The sequence below is a fragment of the Prunus avium genome, chromosome 3, assembly GCF_965620075.1.
Source record: "Prunus avium chromosome 3, drPruAviu1.hap1.1, whole genome shotgun sequence".
NCBI lineage: Eukaryota > Viridiplantae > Streptophyta > Magnoliopsida > Rosales > Rosaceae > Prunus > Prunus avium.
Window position 1 is genome coordinate 11,624,283 of NC_142286.1, and position 16,687 is coordinate 11,640,969.

General features: G+C 38.0%; 1 protein-coding gene across 4 annotated transcripts; it reads right to left on the minus strand.

The window, feature by feature from the left end:
- Window positions 1-432: 432 nt before the first annotated feature.
- On the minus strand, window positions 433-5,009 carry LOC110764445 (arginine N-methyltransferase, putative (DUF688)). Of its 4 annotated transcripts, none has more exons than XM_021967439.2 (5): window positions 4,726-5,009; window positions 3,881-3,953; window positions 2,445-3,317; window positions 2,256-2,350; window positions 433-2,149 (listed from the first exon to the last, which is right to left on the minus strand). In XM_021967439.2, exons 3-5 carry the CDS (start codon window positions 3,298-3,300, stop codon window positions 878-880), a joined length of 2,223 nt encoding a protein of 740 aa, XP_021823131.2. In that variant the 5' UTR covers window positions 3,301-3,317; window positions 3,881-3,953; window positions 4,726-5,009; the 3' UTR covers window positions 433-877. The 4 variants fall into 4 exon arrangements, with proteins under 4 accessions (XP_021823131.2, XP_021823145.2, XP_021823122.2 ...); XM_021967453.2 differs by lacking the exon at window positions 3,881-3,953 and having other exon boundaries at window positions 433-828; window positions 911-2,149; window positions 4,726-5,008; XM_021967430.2 differs by lacking the exon at window positions 3,881-3,953.
- Window positions 5,010-16,687: the final 11,678 nt, after the last annotated feature.

Genomic DNA, 16,687 nt, shown 5'->3' on the forward strand with positions numbered 1-16,687 from the left:
ATCAATACTTACGTGATCTTGCAAATTGGCCATGAGTAGCACCTAAAAAAAAGCTATAAAAACCTCTATTTAATTTTTAATACAAGCGATAGTCTAAACTAAAAGGATGACTGGAATTTCTCACGCCATTGGTGTCATGGATGTTCAAATCTAAGACCACTAATCTGCAAGTCAAGGTTCTTTTCCATTGGACTAGATCAAAACCTGATATATGAAAAACAGGAAATGCTATAACTAAATATACATGTCTTAACACCAATAAATGCTAAAACTGAGTTATTCTTCCATCCAAGAAAAATGTATGGATTTGGAGACATATCTTGGCCTTAACTCAACAAAATTGATGAGATGGTCCATGGATTTTAGATATGTGAACATTTCCTTGGTCAACGAAGATATAAGAAAACTGCTCTGCTTGTTATGCATGGCAGATAATGCACATGGCTTTAAGTACACCAGGTTCCTTTTATTTAAAAAAACTTTAAATAAGAAAAAGATATACAGCTATTGATTACCTTTACAAAAGAATCCCAATAGAGAACAAACTTAAGTTCAGAAAGAAAAAACAAAAAGATGAGATGAGATTTACAGGATAAGAAATGGGCTTGTTGATGTACAGTATCCATTATATACCAAACTTCTGAGTAAAGTAACTTGTAAGGGGATACCTTGGAGAACAGAGGTTGTATTAAAGTGAAAAGTACAGTTTTTGCACCTATATTCCCATCAAAAGAGTGGACATTATTCCATCAAGGCAAATGTATAAACTGGTGAGCTTCAGACAAAGCTTCCGTACGTCTAAGCTTCCGGTATAGGTGTCAGAAGCTCCTGATAAAATATTGAGTAACATAAACAACCCCTCAACAAACAGGTAAAACTAAAGCCAGGAAGGTTTAGAGTTGAGAACTACCTCTGAAAACCGCAAATGTCCATGGTGCGGTTTAGAAGTTTTAACAATTGTCTCCCACTTGGGATCAAGAGAGGATGTCTTGGAAGCCTGACTGCTAGTATAACTCCGTGAACCAAGAGAAGACTGTGAAGATGAACTCCTGGAGGAAATACTAGGTAAGGTACGCTTTAGCCAAGACTCTGATGGAGATTTTGGTAAAGGGGGTCCAAGAGGCAGTGGTACTTTGTTTCCCCGGGGACTTTCTTGGTTACCAAGTTTCACAAGCTGGTGACTTTCTAAATCAATCTTCCCCCTATTGGCCACTTTCGAGCTGGTCAATGCAACTGAATTCTGAACATGGCCATGAGAAATGTCTTCTCTACCTGATTGCCTAGACTGTTGGCTTTCTAAACCAATCTTTTTCTCACCGGCCAGTTTTGTGCTTGTCAATGTAGTACAATCCGGAGTAAGGCCAACAAAATTTTCCCTATCACCTGATTTCACTAGCTGTTTGCTTTCTAAATTTAACTTCTCTTGATCAGCACCTTTTGAGCTTGTTAATTTGCTAAAATGTTGAATACGATCCTGATTTGGTATATAACCAATTCTAATGTCGGTTTGCACATCATCACTGGATCTGCCAGAAGAAGATAGAAAGCCGGAGTCAGGAAACTCCAAACTCTTATACCGCACTATTGCCTTTTCATTCCCATCACCCAAGTGCTCAGTATCTTGGAATGAAGACTCTACCGAATGGGTTATTTCTTCCACTTTATCACTTTTCTCACGAATTTCAAAACCATTCCCTCTGTAATCAATAATACGGCCCTTTGTATCTGAGGAACATGATTTTGAATTTGGAGATTTTGCAGTTTGTACTGAATCAATATACAGAGTCTTCTCAACCACAGGACTCCCTGGGCCCATTTCCAACTCGGCAACATTCTCAGCAGCCAATAATTCCTGAAAATTGTTGTGGCATTTTCGATATTTGCCAGAGCTAATAGCTTCTCTGGAATTCTTAGCTCTTTCAGGAATACCAAGAAAACCTTTTTCTTCATGCTGAGAACATTCATTTCGGTAGGGTGATATGCCACTACCCTGTAGACGCCTGTACATAGGTGACCCATCTAATTTCTGACAATCACTTCTGTTGGTGATCTGATTGGATTCATGTATCAAATCGTTCTTATCCTCAGGCACCCTAGCTTCCGGATGTCCATTCATTAATCTTTTTTCACATGAATCACCCCCAGAATGCTAGAGAAATAAATAGCAGATGTTCAACAAGGATTCTTGGCATGATGATGACAAAAGGAAAACCAGGAACAAAAAAAAGGAAACAAAAAAGGAGAAGGACAAATACCTCTTTTTTAGCTTCTCTGTACGAAATGGCATAAGAAGATTTAGCCCGCACTCTCCTAACTGAAGAAATGGGTAATTGCGCTTGCACTCTCATACCTAGAACAGGATTCAAAAGGCAAAAGGAATTTTTTAAGAATAAATCAAGTAAATACCCAACAAACATTAGCTAATACATTTTTGTTATAATCACCTTCATCCTCACTTTTGTCCCCAGCTATATCTTGAACATAATGTGGCAAATCCTTTGGCCTATGTTGATTAAGCGGAAGTTGCTTATCCAAACTTACTACCTTCTTCATCCCACTTGGTTGCTCTTGCAAAAGTGGTTGCTCTCGGGCAACTGGTTGCTTCCTGCTAGCATATTGAGGTGTTTCTGAAGCCATAGCTTTTGCTGCAGGCAAGAACCGGCCCATCATGAAATCCCGAGTCTGTGGATCTGTTGAGAAGGTTCCAGATGGTTTGATATGTAGACCATCCAGTCCACTCAAACCACTTACACTACAGTTCATAAAGAATGATTCACTCCTAGAAAGTGCATCTAAATAGGTCTCATCACCATCGTCTGAACCAGCAATACCCTTTTCCTCCATCTCCACTTTAGAGCTGTCATATTTAGTAGCTTCTTTTGTATCCAAGGTTGAAACATTTTGAGAATTCGAAAGTACATTTCCAGTTGGTGATTGAGCAGCAGTTGTACATTTAGAACCTTTATCCGTTGCTTGCTTCTTAACCTTTGAAACCCTTCCAGGCGGAAGCTTTGGTGCAGTGGGAAGCCGTTCAAGAGCCTGATTTGGTGATTTTCTTTCATCCTTGGGTCTTCCTGGGATTTGCTCCCATACAAAAGGAACAGTTCCGGGGTTCCTCACGGGACCTGATTTCAACTCTGATTTGTAAACGGGAAGGGGAGGTAGTTTGGGTAGGGACTTTTCAGTCTTCCTTTTTTCATCAGCTTCTGAGGAGACCACTGTCGCTGAAAATCGTCTCACAGATAGAAGTGGCTGATTGAAGTTCAACTGCTTCTCTTCCATCAGATTCTTTAGCATCATGTATTTTCTTTACTTTCCTGCAAAGTACCTCTTTGTAATCAAATTGCAGTCCAAAGAAGAAAAAGCAAGGAACCAGACTCGCAACACATGAGAGATTCTCATATAAAGTAATCTTGTCTGTGACGGTGTGCAATATGAAGGCAGCTAAAAAACTAACTATACCAAAACAAAGATAACTATGAACCTACAACTGATAAATAAACCGTCCAGTTCTGGCTAAACGAGAGTGCAAATTCCAACTGAAAGTTGATTCAAGTATAACAAAACATCCTGACTTGGAAACTTCGGACCCTCTTTTTGAGCATCCAAGCTGTTGAGATTTCTAATAAACCTTCCTAAATTTTTCGTTTTGGTATCAAACTTTCTATGAGTGCTAAACATTTCAACCCTTCGGGATAACAGAAATCATTCAGTTTTCATAGGATTTGAGATGAATCCACTGTTTCGTTACATGTAAACGATTCTTTTGCATTTTTTGCATCAAAAAGAAAATTTAGACAAACATAAAAATTAGAAGTTTAGGTTCTACAAGAAAAACCATATCTATTTTAATGTACTGGCAACTTGGGGATTGTTTTACCTTTTCCTCCCAAACTACCAACTTGTGTTTGAAAATAAAAAATTCCGTCAAGTGATGCAGATGTGCTAACCTACTAAACATTTAACAAACTCAAGTTAAAATCACATACTGGTTGAGATCCACAATTTCGTCAAGCCGAATAATAGTTATCAATGTGGCGTAACATTCATTTGACAGGCCAGGGAACCCAAAAAAGCATAAAGCAATTGAACTTGAATTTTCACTATTTACCAATGAAATAGAAAGTCAATGCAACAGCAACCAACACAATTCTTTGATTTAATTAAGGTGAGATTCACATAATTTAATAAGTAGGACGAATTATAATGAACGGCAGGTTTGAATTTTACTTCCTTTCCTTTTCTTCATTTTCTTAGCAACCAAACAGAAAGGTATTGTACTCTCTGAAAGTGACTAGTCCTTTTCTTTTTGTTCAAATGGCCACAGAAAAAGACTCTGCTTAAATGGGTTACAGCACCGCAACAACAATTTCAAATTATTAATTTTTACCTACAATTTTGAAACTAGCAACAATCTTTAATCCTCCATCCATAAAATCAAAACCCATTTTAGCCCACATTACAATGTTATGAAATCAAACCTAGAAAACCAAAAATACTAAATTCTGAATCTTTATTTAAGCAACAACCGTCAAGAAATCTAAAAGAATGCATTAACTGATGAAATTAGATTTCACATATTAGAAGAAGTCGCAGCAAGAAGGTACAAGTCAACCCACAAATCCATGCTCAGCTTTCTTTCAGATAAATCAAATTCAGGAAGAAAAAAAGAAGAAGAAGAAGAAGAAGAAGAAAGATGCAGTGTTGAGTTAAAGAAACACTGACCCTGAAAGACGAAGAGAGAGAAGCTTGGATATGAGGCCGACCCAGAAACCGACTCGGCTTGGAGCTTGAAAAGAGAAGCAAATGAGAACTCCAGAAGTCACAGAAAGGAAGACAGAGAGCTTGTAATGTATAGTATGAGAATCAATACCTAATCATACACTAAAAATTGAAAGAAATGTGACGGGGAAAGAATAGAATAAAGGGGGAGAGAGAGGAGAGATAAACTGGTCTGTACGTTTGTGTTAATACTTGGCTGCAGAGCAGAGCTTACCCGCGGATGATGAAAAGCCAAATTTAAAAACACAGATGAAATAATAAATAATTATACCCAAAAAAATAAACTAATAAAGTGGACCCTTTTAGACGGAATCTTCTTCATTTTTTTTGAAGTGGGCCAACTTTAGAGAGTCACTTCCATTTTTTTTTTTTTTTCAAAAAATCATGATTAATTTTAGATTGTAGTTCAGTAATCCGAATTGTCTTTTTTGGGTAATTGAATTGGTTCTTTCTTACCAAATTTTATGTAAACATTTGATTGTGTCATTGTCCACCGGAAACACTATGTTCGTCTATTTATTTGATCATTTGGCTATCTTAATAGTATTTTTAATTTGACGAAATTTTATGTAAGAATGAAAATTAATTGAGGGCATGAAAAATAGATTGTTTAAATTTTAAATTACAATGCAAAATGAGTCCCACAAAGAATCCTCAATAAGCTTATCCCAAAAAAAAAACCTCATTTTTATTATATTATCCATTTTAAAAAATACGACTCAACTTTTTTAATCACTAAAGGCAAAAATGGAGTGAAGTGACCTTACCTTTGAATTTAGGAAAAATCTCTTATCTTCAATGTTCCCTCAAATGACCAATAGGGTGTTAGTTGGATTGCCCTGGACTTTAATTTGCTACTTTTGAACTTTGGCAAAAAAAACCAAAAAGGTTCCCCTGAGGGAAAAAAAAATTGTTATAGCAAGTTTTAGATAATAATTAATTTGGTACTTTTGAACTTCTAAATTCATTCAAAAATATATATAGATTTAATAAATCGTTTGTAGCTCAAATAATTAAGTGAATGAGAAATATAACCAGGAATCGTGTTATGTCATCCAAATTGTTTGTAAAGAAAAATATAGCCATGTCATCCAAAATGGTGTACCTAATTCGAAAAGATTTTTTTATGGATTAATATTATTATCAATAGTATTAATAAAGTAGATAATTATAAGCTAATGATGATTGATTATTATAATACGAACACTAATAAAAGTGAATGAGAAATTGTGGGTTACTTGTTGTTTGTTGGATTTGTTTATGGTCACTTGGCTTGGATCATGTGAGGACAATGAATTTTGATTTGAAAACAGAGGGTAAAGGTCGTCTTTGAATGACTGGACCGACGCATAGGACTCTTTTAGACTTATTATATTATAAGACACGAACATCATTAAATTTTACTCATTGGAAAATGTGAACTTCTGTGTGAAAAGTTGTTAGGGGAGGCAACTGATGGAGAAGAACTTAAATGAAACGGGGGAGAGTACTGTTTTGTTATCCCAATCAATTATGCTATGTTACGTGAAAAAGTTATCACGTGTAATATAACGTAATTAGTTGAGGATTGCAAAATAATATTATCCCCACTAGACCTATCTCTTTCTTTGTCCCATTTGATTACAAATGTATTTCTCCGACTGATGAGGCTTATCTCTTTCTTTGCCCCATTTGTTTATATACTTTATGTGCTGGCATTTCATTTGCATTTATCAATTATTGGTGGTATGATGTATGAAATATCTACTTTGAATTTTGATACTAACTTAGCATTGTCATCCAACACATGGTGATGGGTTGGTGTTGTCTTCATAGTTGGAAACTCTTTATTTTTATGAGAACTTCAATTTTGCTAGTAGTTTGATAGCACTTAAACTTATTTTTTTTTTCAAAGTTAGGAAGAGGGGGGAAGTTTTCCAACACGCAAGTTACTAAGGTGTTATGGGAGTTCGAATTTGAGACAAGTTGTTTGCGAGTCCAATGCCCTTTTTTAACTGGGCTGACCACGTTGGCAATTATAAACTATTTTCTAAATTGTCTCTCCTTTCTTCCCCACTTGCATGGTTCGTCTTCTTCTCACTTTCCTATCACTCTTCCTTTCATTACGAAACTGGTTCTAAGACTTTATTTTGAATTCAGTAACATTACTTTGACAAGAACACTAATAATTTTATTTTGAATTTAGATTAAAAAAAGTTGATATATATATATATATATTAAATCCACAAAATGACAATGGAACAGTTGAGGATTCAGCATCGCTAAAAAGGGTGGATATAACTCAGGGCAAGTAAATGATGTAGTTAATTAATAATAATTGACATGTTTTAATATTTTAATGAAGGGATGCAGGACTGCATTAATTCTCTGTTTGCAGAAAATCCCTGCCAAGAAACTTGTCTGGTCTTCAATGCCCTACTGGATAGTGCAGAAGGTACTGCCATATAGATTCCTTTTTTTTTTTGTGGTCATAAACTGCCATATAGATTCCTTGTGCAAGGAAGGGAGTGAAATGAAAATAATTAATAACCCTATGGTACGTACTTGATCTCATTTAGCCAAAATAAAATACAAAAATACTCCTACATTACTAACTTGCAAGCATAGTTAATAAAATAATAGGGAACATGAAAAATACAAATAAAATATGTATGTATATCAATTGGTAAAATTTTAAACAAAAATCTGGCCATTATAGAGTATTAGTATTAATGATTTAGGGGGGTTTAGGCACTCCAAGGAACAAAAACAAACCAACAGCAAACTAATTACAACAGACCATTCGAGTCCTCACGACCCCAAGCAAGTCATCCAACACTTTAGACCCAATCCAACTGGGAGCTTCCTCTAAAAGGCATGGGCCCAGGTCAAAATTATGGCTCCAGTTAGCCAAACCATCAGCGACACTATTATTCTCTCTGTAGATGTGATGTATACTGCAATTCTCAATTTGATTCATCATCTGCCAGCAGCTGGATAAGAGCGCAGCCAGAGGGTGTAATTCCAGAATATGCTGATCCTGTATAAGTTTGACAATACAAGCTGAATCCATCTCAATAATTAGCCTCGTGATGCTTTTATGGACAGCCATCCTTAATCCAAAAAACAGCCCCCATAATTCTGCCTCCAGGATTTGTCCTCTGCCTAAGTTTACAGCAAAACCACATATCCAACTTCCAGACCCATCCTTTTAATATAGGGTTGGAGGAGAAAACAATTTTTTTTTTTTGGGATTTTTAGGAGTGAAGTATGGGTGGTAGGTTTGTGGGGATATGCTGTGACAGGATCTGACCCGAATTCTCCTTGGAATCATTGCCAAATCCTATTATCCTTCCGACACCCATAGGATGCCAGGCCCATTTACTAAATAACCCATTTTTACCCTGCTTTAGAAACATAAAAGGGTCAAGAACTCTACCAAAATTTCGGCAGAGTCTCCCCTATAAAACGAACAATTCCAAAATTTACACTTGCAGTAAAAACACAGATAAAGTTCTCAAGCGCCAGCACACACAGTTTACAAATGGCCTATGGCCTCAAAACCAACCATACATGGGTGTATTCAAAGCATACTACGAATTTAGTTAGTTTACAAGCCGAAAACATAAGAAAAATCACGAAATGAAAATCCTATGGTGGCGACGATCGTGTGGAGAACGAGATTCTGGTCTTGATTGTAAGTCTCTTCAAGTCACGACCTGGGGGGGGTGCAAAACCATGTAAGATGTGCGTAGACGAAAAGTAAGTTTAAACATAAGTAAAACAAAATACTAACCCCACCTTTTTGAAAATATTAGCCTGAAAGCCATGCGTGTAAAACCTTTTAACACGTGCTTGATTTGAAAAACCTGTTTGATCTCAAAAATCCCTTTTATACAAATAAACGCACTCACATCCATACTATGTACCAGGGGAAAACAATCCAATGCAGGGATTGTTTTACTAGACCACATGGCAGAATCCTCAATGCACATGTGACTAGGGAATGAGCAGTCCAACCGGAGGACTATTGCTCCCCAAACACACACGGTAGAATCCTCAATACACGTGTGGTTGAAATATGTCATGCGCGTGCTGACAGCCCGTCAAGGCCTTCAATACACCCTGTCAACGGTGCCCGGTTCCCGACACACCTCCAAAGAGTTACCTCGTGTCAAAAATATAAATATATACAGAATAACAGTAATGGGGGAGGTACACATTATGGTAAGCATAAACACAATTCAAACCACCATCAATATATATATAATTTCCCACATGCAAATATGCATTAATTTTCAATAGTTCCCATATCCAAGTAAAAACAAATATTAATTTAAAAATCCCTTTTTATGCATGAAGTTTATACTTTAAAGAAATGCTTGTTTAAAACAAGGTCCACTCACAGAAAGTCTAAGCTAGTATGGCCCGGTGGGGGTCCCGCCTGCTGGCTACCTGGAGCTAAGCACCTATTGAAGAAATATCAAGATATGTTAACAATTGTATTTCGAACACGAACTTTAAATGAGAAAGAAAACCCTAATTCCCGGGATTTAAATGTGTAGTTTTTGTTAAGACGGTTTTGATAGGTTCGTGGTCGACAGTTTAGTCAACTTCCCATTTTTGGTCAACAGAGCCCACGGGACCTATGATTTTCCAAACGAGAGTTCCCAAAGGTCCAACTCCAACAAACAACAAGTCCTGAGGGTTTGGTCTTGATCGCATAATCAGACGATTATTGGTTACCTAACTTTAAACTCCTTGAATCGAAGTATCTGTGACTCCGATTCCCGATCCGCGAATTCCTACTCTATCCTAGAGATACGAGAAACAACATACTTGGAATTGGAGTCAATCCAACGGTTAGAACATATCGAACCCAGATATCGCCTGATAGGCGTAACCCCGTTCGATTGTCAAACGATAACCAAAATTGAATCCAAGCATACCGTTGTGCTCGGGACGACAAGAGGATCAAAACAAAATACAATGGGCCACCACACCATGGTCTACGCGCTTGCAGCGCTTGGGTGGCTTGAGAAATTTCTGGCGATGAAAATTTCTCAAATCACCCAACAATATCTATACCTACGTGATCAGGGCAACTAGGAGAGAACCTTTTATAACTAGGCTAACCTCCAATTTGGCCGGGAAGTGGCCGGATAATGCTGCCAACGTCGAATAAAACCTAGGTTTCTAATCGAATACTCACGGCTTCAAATCGATCCAAACCAACTATCAAAACTGCTAGAACACGAAAAATGGATGAAGAAGCATACCTCACTCGTCAGATTCCGTTGCCGAAATCGTCAGAACGGCGACGGAAAAACTGTGATTTTTTCCCTCGTTTCAATCGCTTCATGGCTACAAATCAAGTCTAGAAAATCAGTGGATCGTGTAGAGGAGGTGGAGAGGAGTGTTTTGCAAGTTGTGGTGTCGAATTTGGTGGCTGGAATCGCCGTTAAAAGCGGCAGTGTTGCGCCGGAGAGAGAGAGAGAGAGAGAGAGAGAGAGTCGGGAGGGAGAGAGAAAGTGCGTGAGGAAGAGAGAGAACCAGATTTTTAAAACCCAACTTCAACAAATTTACGATTGTGCCACTGTACTTTCGTTATCCACAACTTCTTTGTTAAAACTCTGATTTGGGCCCATTACATGTCTACGAACGAGCTCTATGCAATGGCCCAACTCAATTCCCCAAAATCCTTTCCAAATTAAAAGTGACCAATTTACCCTTACCCTTAAGGGTAAAAATATAATTTCTCAGTATTATTTTTTATTTATAATTATTTTAGATAAGGATGTTACAACCTAACCCCCTTAACGAAATTTCGTCCTCGAAATTACATACTTGTTACTCGAAAAGGTGAGAATATTGAGCCCGCATCTGCTCCTTGGGTTCCCATGTAGCTTCTTCAACGGTTTGACTCCTATATAAAACTTTCACCACAGGAATGGACCTGAAGCGCAACACTTGCTCTTTCCGATCTAGGATTTGTACAGGTTGCTCCACATAAGTGAGATATTTTCTCAGTTCCGCTGGTTGTTGTTCCACAATATGGGAAGGGTTCGGTACGTACTTCCGTAACATAGACATATGGAACACATCTTAAATTTGGGATAGTTCATATGGCAAAGCAAGCCTGTAAGCCATGGGTCCAATTCGTTCTATGATCTCATAAGGTTGATGTAGCGAGGGCTTAACTTCCCTCGTTCCTCGAACCTCACCACGCCTTTCCATGGCAACAACTTTAAGAATACCCAATCCCCAATTGTAAACTCAAGATCCTTGACTAGATTGTCAGCATAACTCTTCTGTCGGTCCTATGCTATTTTGAGCTTTTCTCTAATTACCCTCACATCCTCCGTTGTCCTTTGCATGAAATCCAAATTCTCCAATTTGTTATCCCCAACCTCTCCTCAACACACAGGAGTCCTACACTGCCTTCCATAAAAAGCTTCATAATGAGCCATATCAATACTCGAGTGATTACTATTGTTGTAGGCAAATTCCATCAACGGAAGTTGAGCATCCCAATACACTTTAAATTGCTTCACACAAGATCTCAACATATTTTCTAGAGTTTGAATTGTTCTTTCTGACTGTCCATCAGTTTGTGGATGAAAAATGATACTAAATTGTAATTTAGTACCCATCACTTCCTGTAAACTGTTCCAAAAACGAGATGTGAACCGTCCCAGTCAGATACAATGGACACAGGTGCTCCATGTAACCTTACAATCTCATCAACAAAAAGTTTGGCAAGTTTATTCAAGGAATAAGTTTCTTTGATAGGCAAGAAGTGAGCGGATTTGGTAAGTCGGTCAACTATCACCCAAATTCCATCATGCCCATTCCGTGTGCAGGGAAGTTTGAATACAAAATCCATGGTGATATGTTCTCACTTCCATTCAGGAATTAGAAGGGGTTGTATCAACCCAGATGGTTTCTGTTGTTCCGCTTTAACCTGTTGACATACTAAGCACCTGCTCATGTATTCTGCTATATCTTGCTTCATATGGGGCCATGAGTAATACTCTTTAAGCGTGCGGTACATTTTGGTGCTTCCCAGATGCATAGTGTAAGGTGAACAATGGGCATCTTCCAATATTTCCCTCTTTAAGACTTCATCATTCTTTAGCACACAAAGACGAGCTCTCGCTACCAAAGCTCTATCTTTCCTCACTGCATAGTCAGTTTGAGTGTCATTCTCCACTTCTAACCTTATCGCGCATAAGATAAGATCCTTTAATTGACTCGCAATCACTCGCTCAACTAGTATAGGCCTCACATGGAAACTGGAAAATAATCCTCATTGTGGATTCATTTCCAACTCAACCATATCTTTCCTCATCTCCACTAATAGTGGAAGGTACTCCATTCGCAGGTGAGATAGGCTTCTTGTAGACTTCCTACTAAGAGCATTCACCACAACATTAGCTCGCCCCAGGTGATACTCAATGGTAATATCATAATCCTTGATTAACTCTAGCCAACGCCTTTGTCTCATAATCAATTCTTTCTGGGTGAAAAAGTACTTAAGGCTTTTGTGATTGGTGAATATTCGACAAGTCTCCCCATACGGGTAGTATCGCCAAATTTTAAGGGCAAACACAATTGTCGCAAGTTCCAAGTCATGGGTCGGATAGTTCTGCTCATGCTTCATAAGTTGCCTAGAGGCATAGGCAATCACCTGATCATGTTGCATCAATACACACCTTAAGCCTTGTAATGATGCATCATTATAGATCACAAAGTTTCCCTTGTCATCTGGAAGAGCTAAGACAAGTGTAGTAGTCAACGGTCTTTTGATCTCCTAAAAGCTTTGCTCACATTCCTCAGTCCACACAAACTTAACTCATTTCCTCGTTAACCGGGTAAGGGGTGCATCAATAGTAGAGAATCCCTCTACAAAATGACGATAATAGCTTGCCAGCCCAAGGAAACTTCTAACTTCAGTCACATTGGTAGGTTGTTGCCGATTTGCCACAGCTTCTACTTTCCTTGGATCTACATAAATTCCATCAGCTGAAATCACATGTCCGAGGAAGTCCACTCTATTCAACTAGAATTAACATTTACTAAACTTGGCATACAACTGATTTCTTCTCAAAGTCTTTAGCACAATCCTCAAATGTTTCTTATGGGCCTCCAAACTTCGTGAGTACACCAAGATGTCGTCTATAAACACAATCAAAAAGCGATTCAAGTAAGGTCAGAACACTCTGTTCATGAGATCCATAAACACTGCTGGGGCATTAGTCAACCCGAAGGGCATCACCAAGAACTCATAATGTCCATAACGAGTCCTAAATGCCGTCTTGGGACAATCTTCTTCTCTAACCCTTAACTGATGATACCCTGATCTCAAATCAATCTTGGAAAAGAACTTGGCACCCTTTAACTGGTTGAACAAATCATCTATACGGGGAAAAGGTATTGGTTATGCACCGTCACCTTGTTGAGCTGCCTGTAATCAATACACAATCTCATTGTACCATCCTTTTTCTTCACAAACAACATCGATGCTCCCCAAGTTGAAACATTAGGTCGGATAAATCCACGATCCACCAATTCTTGCAATTGAGTTTTCAACTCCTTCAACTCAGCTGGTGCCATTCTATAAGGAGCGTGAAAGATAGGATTGGTGCCAGGAACAAGTTCAATAATAAACTTCATCTTCCTATGAGGAGGTAATCCAGGAAGATCATCAGGAAATACATCCGGAAACTCCTGCATAACAGGAATATCCTTCAAAACCATGATAATGTCTCAAGTATCAATTACATGGGCAAGATATTGTTCGGTTCATTTTTACACATGATTTTTCATGTTATTCACCCACTATTTTGAGTTAGTTCTTGACATTTTATAGCTTTTTACTTCCTTTTTGTGTTTTCTTAGATTTTACCTTGGTTGGAATGAAAATGAGCTAAAAGTGCATTATTAGTTATAAATTCTGTTTTTGTTCATTTTCGTAGGTCAACTTCTTGGCCTGGGATCAACATGCTCTGGTGCTCGGATGAGGTCATGATCTTCATGAGATTTGTTCCAATGGATGTTAACTACAACATATCCAAATTTGAGCTCCATTGGACAAGTATTGCCTATCCAACCAATCCAGCATGTTACCACAGCTCTGGAAATCCGGATTTGGCCAGCTTTTACCTCCTTTGTGTCATCTTAATTTCTTGTTACCATAACTCTTGGTAACAAGGAATTACCTTTGTAAAATAGATATTTTCTGAAGTATTTGGCATCTTTGTGAGTCAATGCTTCATAATGGCAAGGGGACAATGGGCAAAAGCTTTAGAGAAAGAATGAGTTTTATATTAAAAGTGTGAGTAGGAAAAGATGGGAAAAGGAGCAAAAGCAATTAGCAATCAGATATGGAGGGAGCCTTTGAACGTGGAAAGCAATTCAATTCTGAATTCTACACAATTGAGAGCAGATTTTGGAGAGCTTGGAGCTAGGAGAAAGCCAAGGTGCAGCCAAGCAAAGTGGAGAAGAAAGCTTCCACCATTGATGACCTTGAAGCTTTCACAATTTTCTCAAAATCTGTAAACTCTTTCTAATTTTATTTTGAGTTTGTATTTGGAATAAGTATGAGAAACTAAACTCCATAGCTAGGGCTTAGGTTGAAGCCCTAAACATGATTACCTTATTGTTTTGATGCTTGAGTGTATGAATTTCTAGATATTGTTGATGATTTCCAATTCACCAAATTAATCTATCCTTGATGTGTGTTTTTCCTTGGTTGGCCATCTTTGAAAGCATGCTTCTTGAGATTGTTGGGATTATGTGTATCTTCATGTTATCCTAAGCAATAAATGGATGAAGTAAGAATCATCCATGTGAATTGGTTTCTTGAATACCTAATGTAAACACCATGCTATTAGGATTCTTGTGATGTTCATATTCTCTTTGAACTTAATGGGTTCTCCTTGTAATTGAATCGAAGTACGAATCATACCTAGGTTCGGTTATGGAGAGGGCACAAGTATTGTAGCACGAACCATGCACTTTACGTATATTAGAGAGAATCAATGCGTCTTGAGCCACGACCCATGGTCTTGATTGCGAACATTTTCATCAACACATTTAGAGTTCATCACTTGAGTATTCATGAACTTTGGTAGAATTGTTTAGGGTGGATTCTGAAACCCTAGTGTTTGTTACATTTTAATTTCACAATTTGATAATTCATCTCTGCCTTTCTCATTTAAATTCAAAGTCCATTTACTTTCATGCAATAGAAATAGGTCACTTGAAACAAATCAAACCCCCCCCCCCCCCCCAATGTGTGTGTGAGTTGTGTGTTCGACACGTGGTGTGTCTTTATTACTGAATTTTATTTGTTTCCGTAATTGTTTTGGACTTTTGGTCCGCGTTGTGTTCTTCCATTTTCTGTGCTGATTCCAACCGTATAAAGAACGTGAAATTTGGATAAACGGTTGGAAAGTTATAGGCAAAACACTGGACAGAGGTCGAAACTGGAAAAACAGATAAACGAATCTACCCAAAAACGACCGGTCGTTACTGTTCAGCGACCGGTCGCATATGAATCTGCCCAAAAACGACCTGGCGTTACTGTTCACGACCAGTCGTCACTGTTCATTTTTCACTGTTCATGGGTACTGTTCACAGGTGATAAATGGGTGATAAAAGGGTGATAGAAAGTGCTGTTTCTGTTTTTCTTTGGTTTCTTTTGTTGTTTCATTTCTTTTACATTTCTTTACTCATTTTTAGTTTCCAATTTGCATTTGTGCATTTGTGGTGTGTTAAATTAGTGTTCTTTACGTACTCAAACTAAAACTTATAGGAAGCTGACAAGTTCTTCGTGGGATCGACCCCGTACTTACATAATCTATACCTCATTAGATTCGTGCACTTGCGGGTATTTTTAATTGGTTGTTTGCACATTAATTTGTGTCCTCTTAGGAATGCAACAATTTTGGCGCCGTTGCCGGGGAACTGGCACGGTTGCTTATCTGTTTTGTTTGAGTATGTTTAGAGTACTTAGTTTTATTTTTGTTTATTTATTGTTGTTTCATTTTATCTTGATTTGTTTTTGTTTCTTTTTCTTATAGGAACATCCGACGAGTCACCTCCACCATCACCAATGGCAGCCGCAACTGAAATTGTGGAACTTACTATGCAAGATTACTCCAATAAATTTGTGATGGAGGAAGCAAATGCTTTTGGCTCATTTCAGAATGAGTTGACTATGAATGAATATTTCCAACAAACATACAATCCGGAGTGGAGAAATCATTCAAACTTCTGGTGGACCGACAATACAAATTTTCAACAAGTGTCATATCAACCATATCAAGGCCAACATAATACTTGTCCACCTTATGGTCAACCCCAATATTATAATCCACCACCACTTAGTCAATCTCACCAACCACCTCAAGGACCAACTTTGGAAGAAATTGTTGCTTCAATGGTTAGAAACACAGAGAGTTTCATCATGCAGAGGAATGACACTCACATGCAGAGGAATGATACTCACATGCAGAAAATGAATAAGGCCATTGCCAATCTAGAAAATCAAGTGGGGCAAATTGTCACAGCTTTGAGTCAAAGGGAAGCTAGGATGATGCCTAGGCAAACAGTGATACCAAATGGGCGTGAGCATGTTCAAGCAGTTACCTTGAGAACTGGTAAGGTAATTGGTGAAATTGATGGTTCTAAAAATTTAATTCACAATGTTGATGAAATGCAGGTTGAGCAAGTGATTGGGCCTAAGGAAAAGGATGAAATCAACAAGGGGGAAGATAAACAAGCAGCATCTTCACCTGAGTGGATCCCAAAGCATGAACTTGCAAGAAGGGCAAGAAAGGAGAAGGTAAGTCGTGAACCTACTGATGAAGATATCTTACATGCTCCTTTTTCTCACAGGCTTATGAGTTCCAAAAAAATT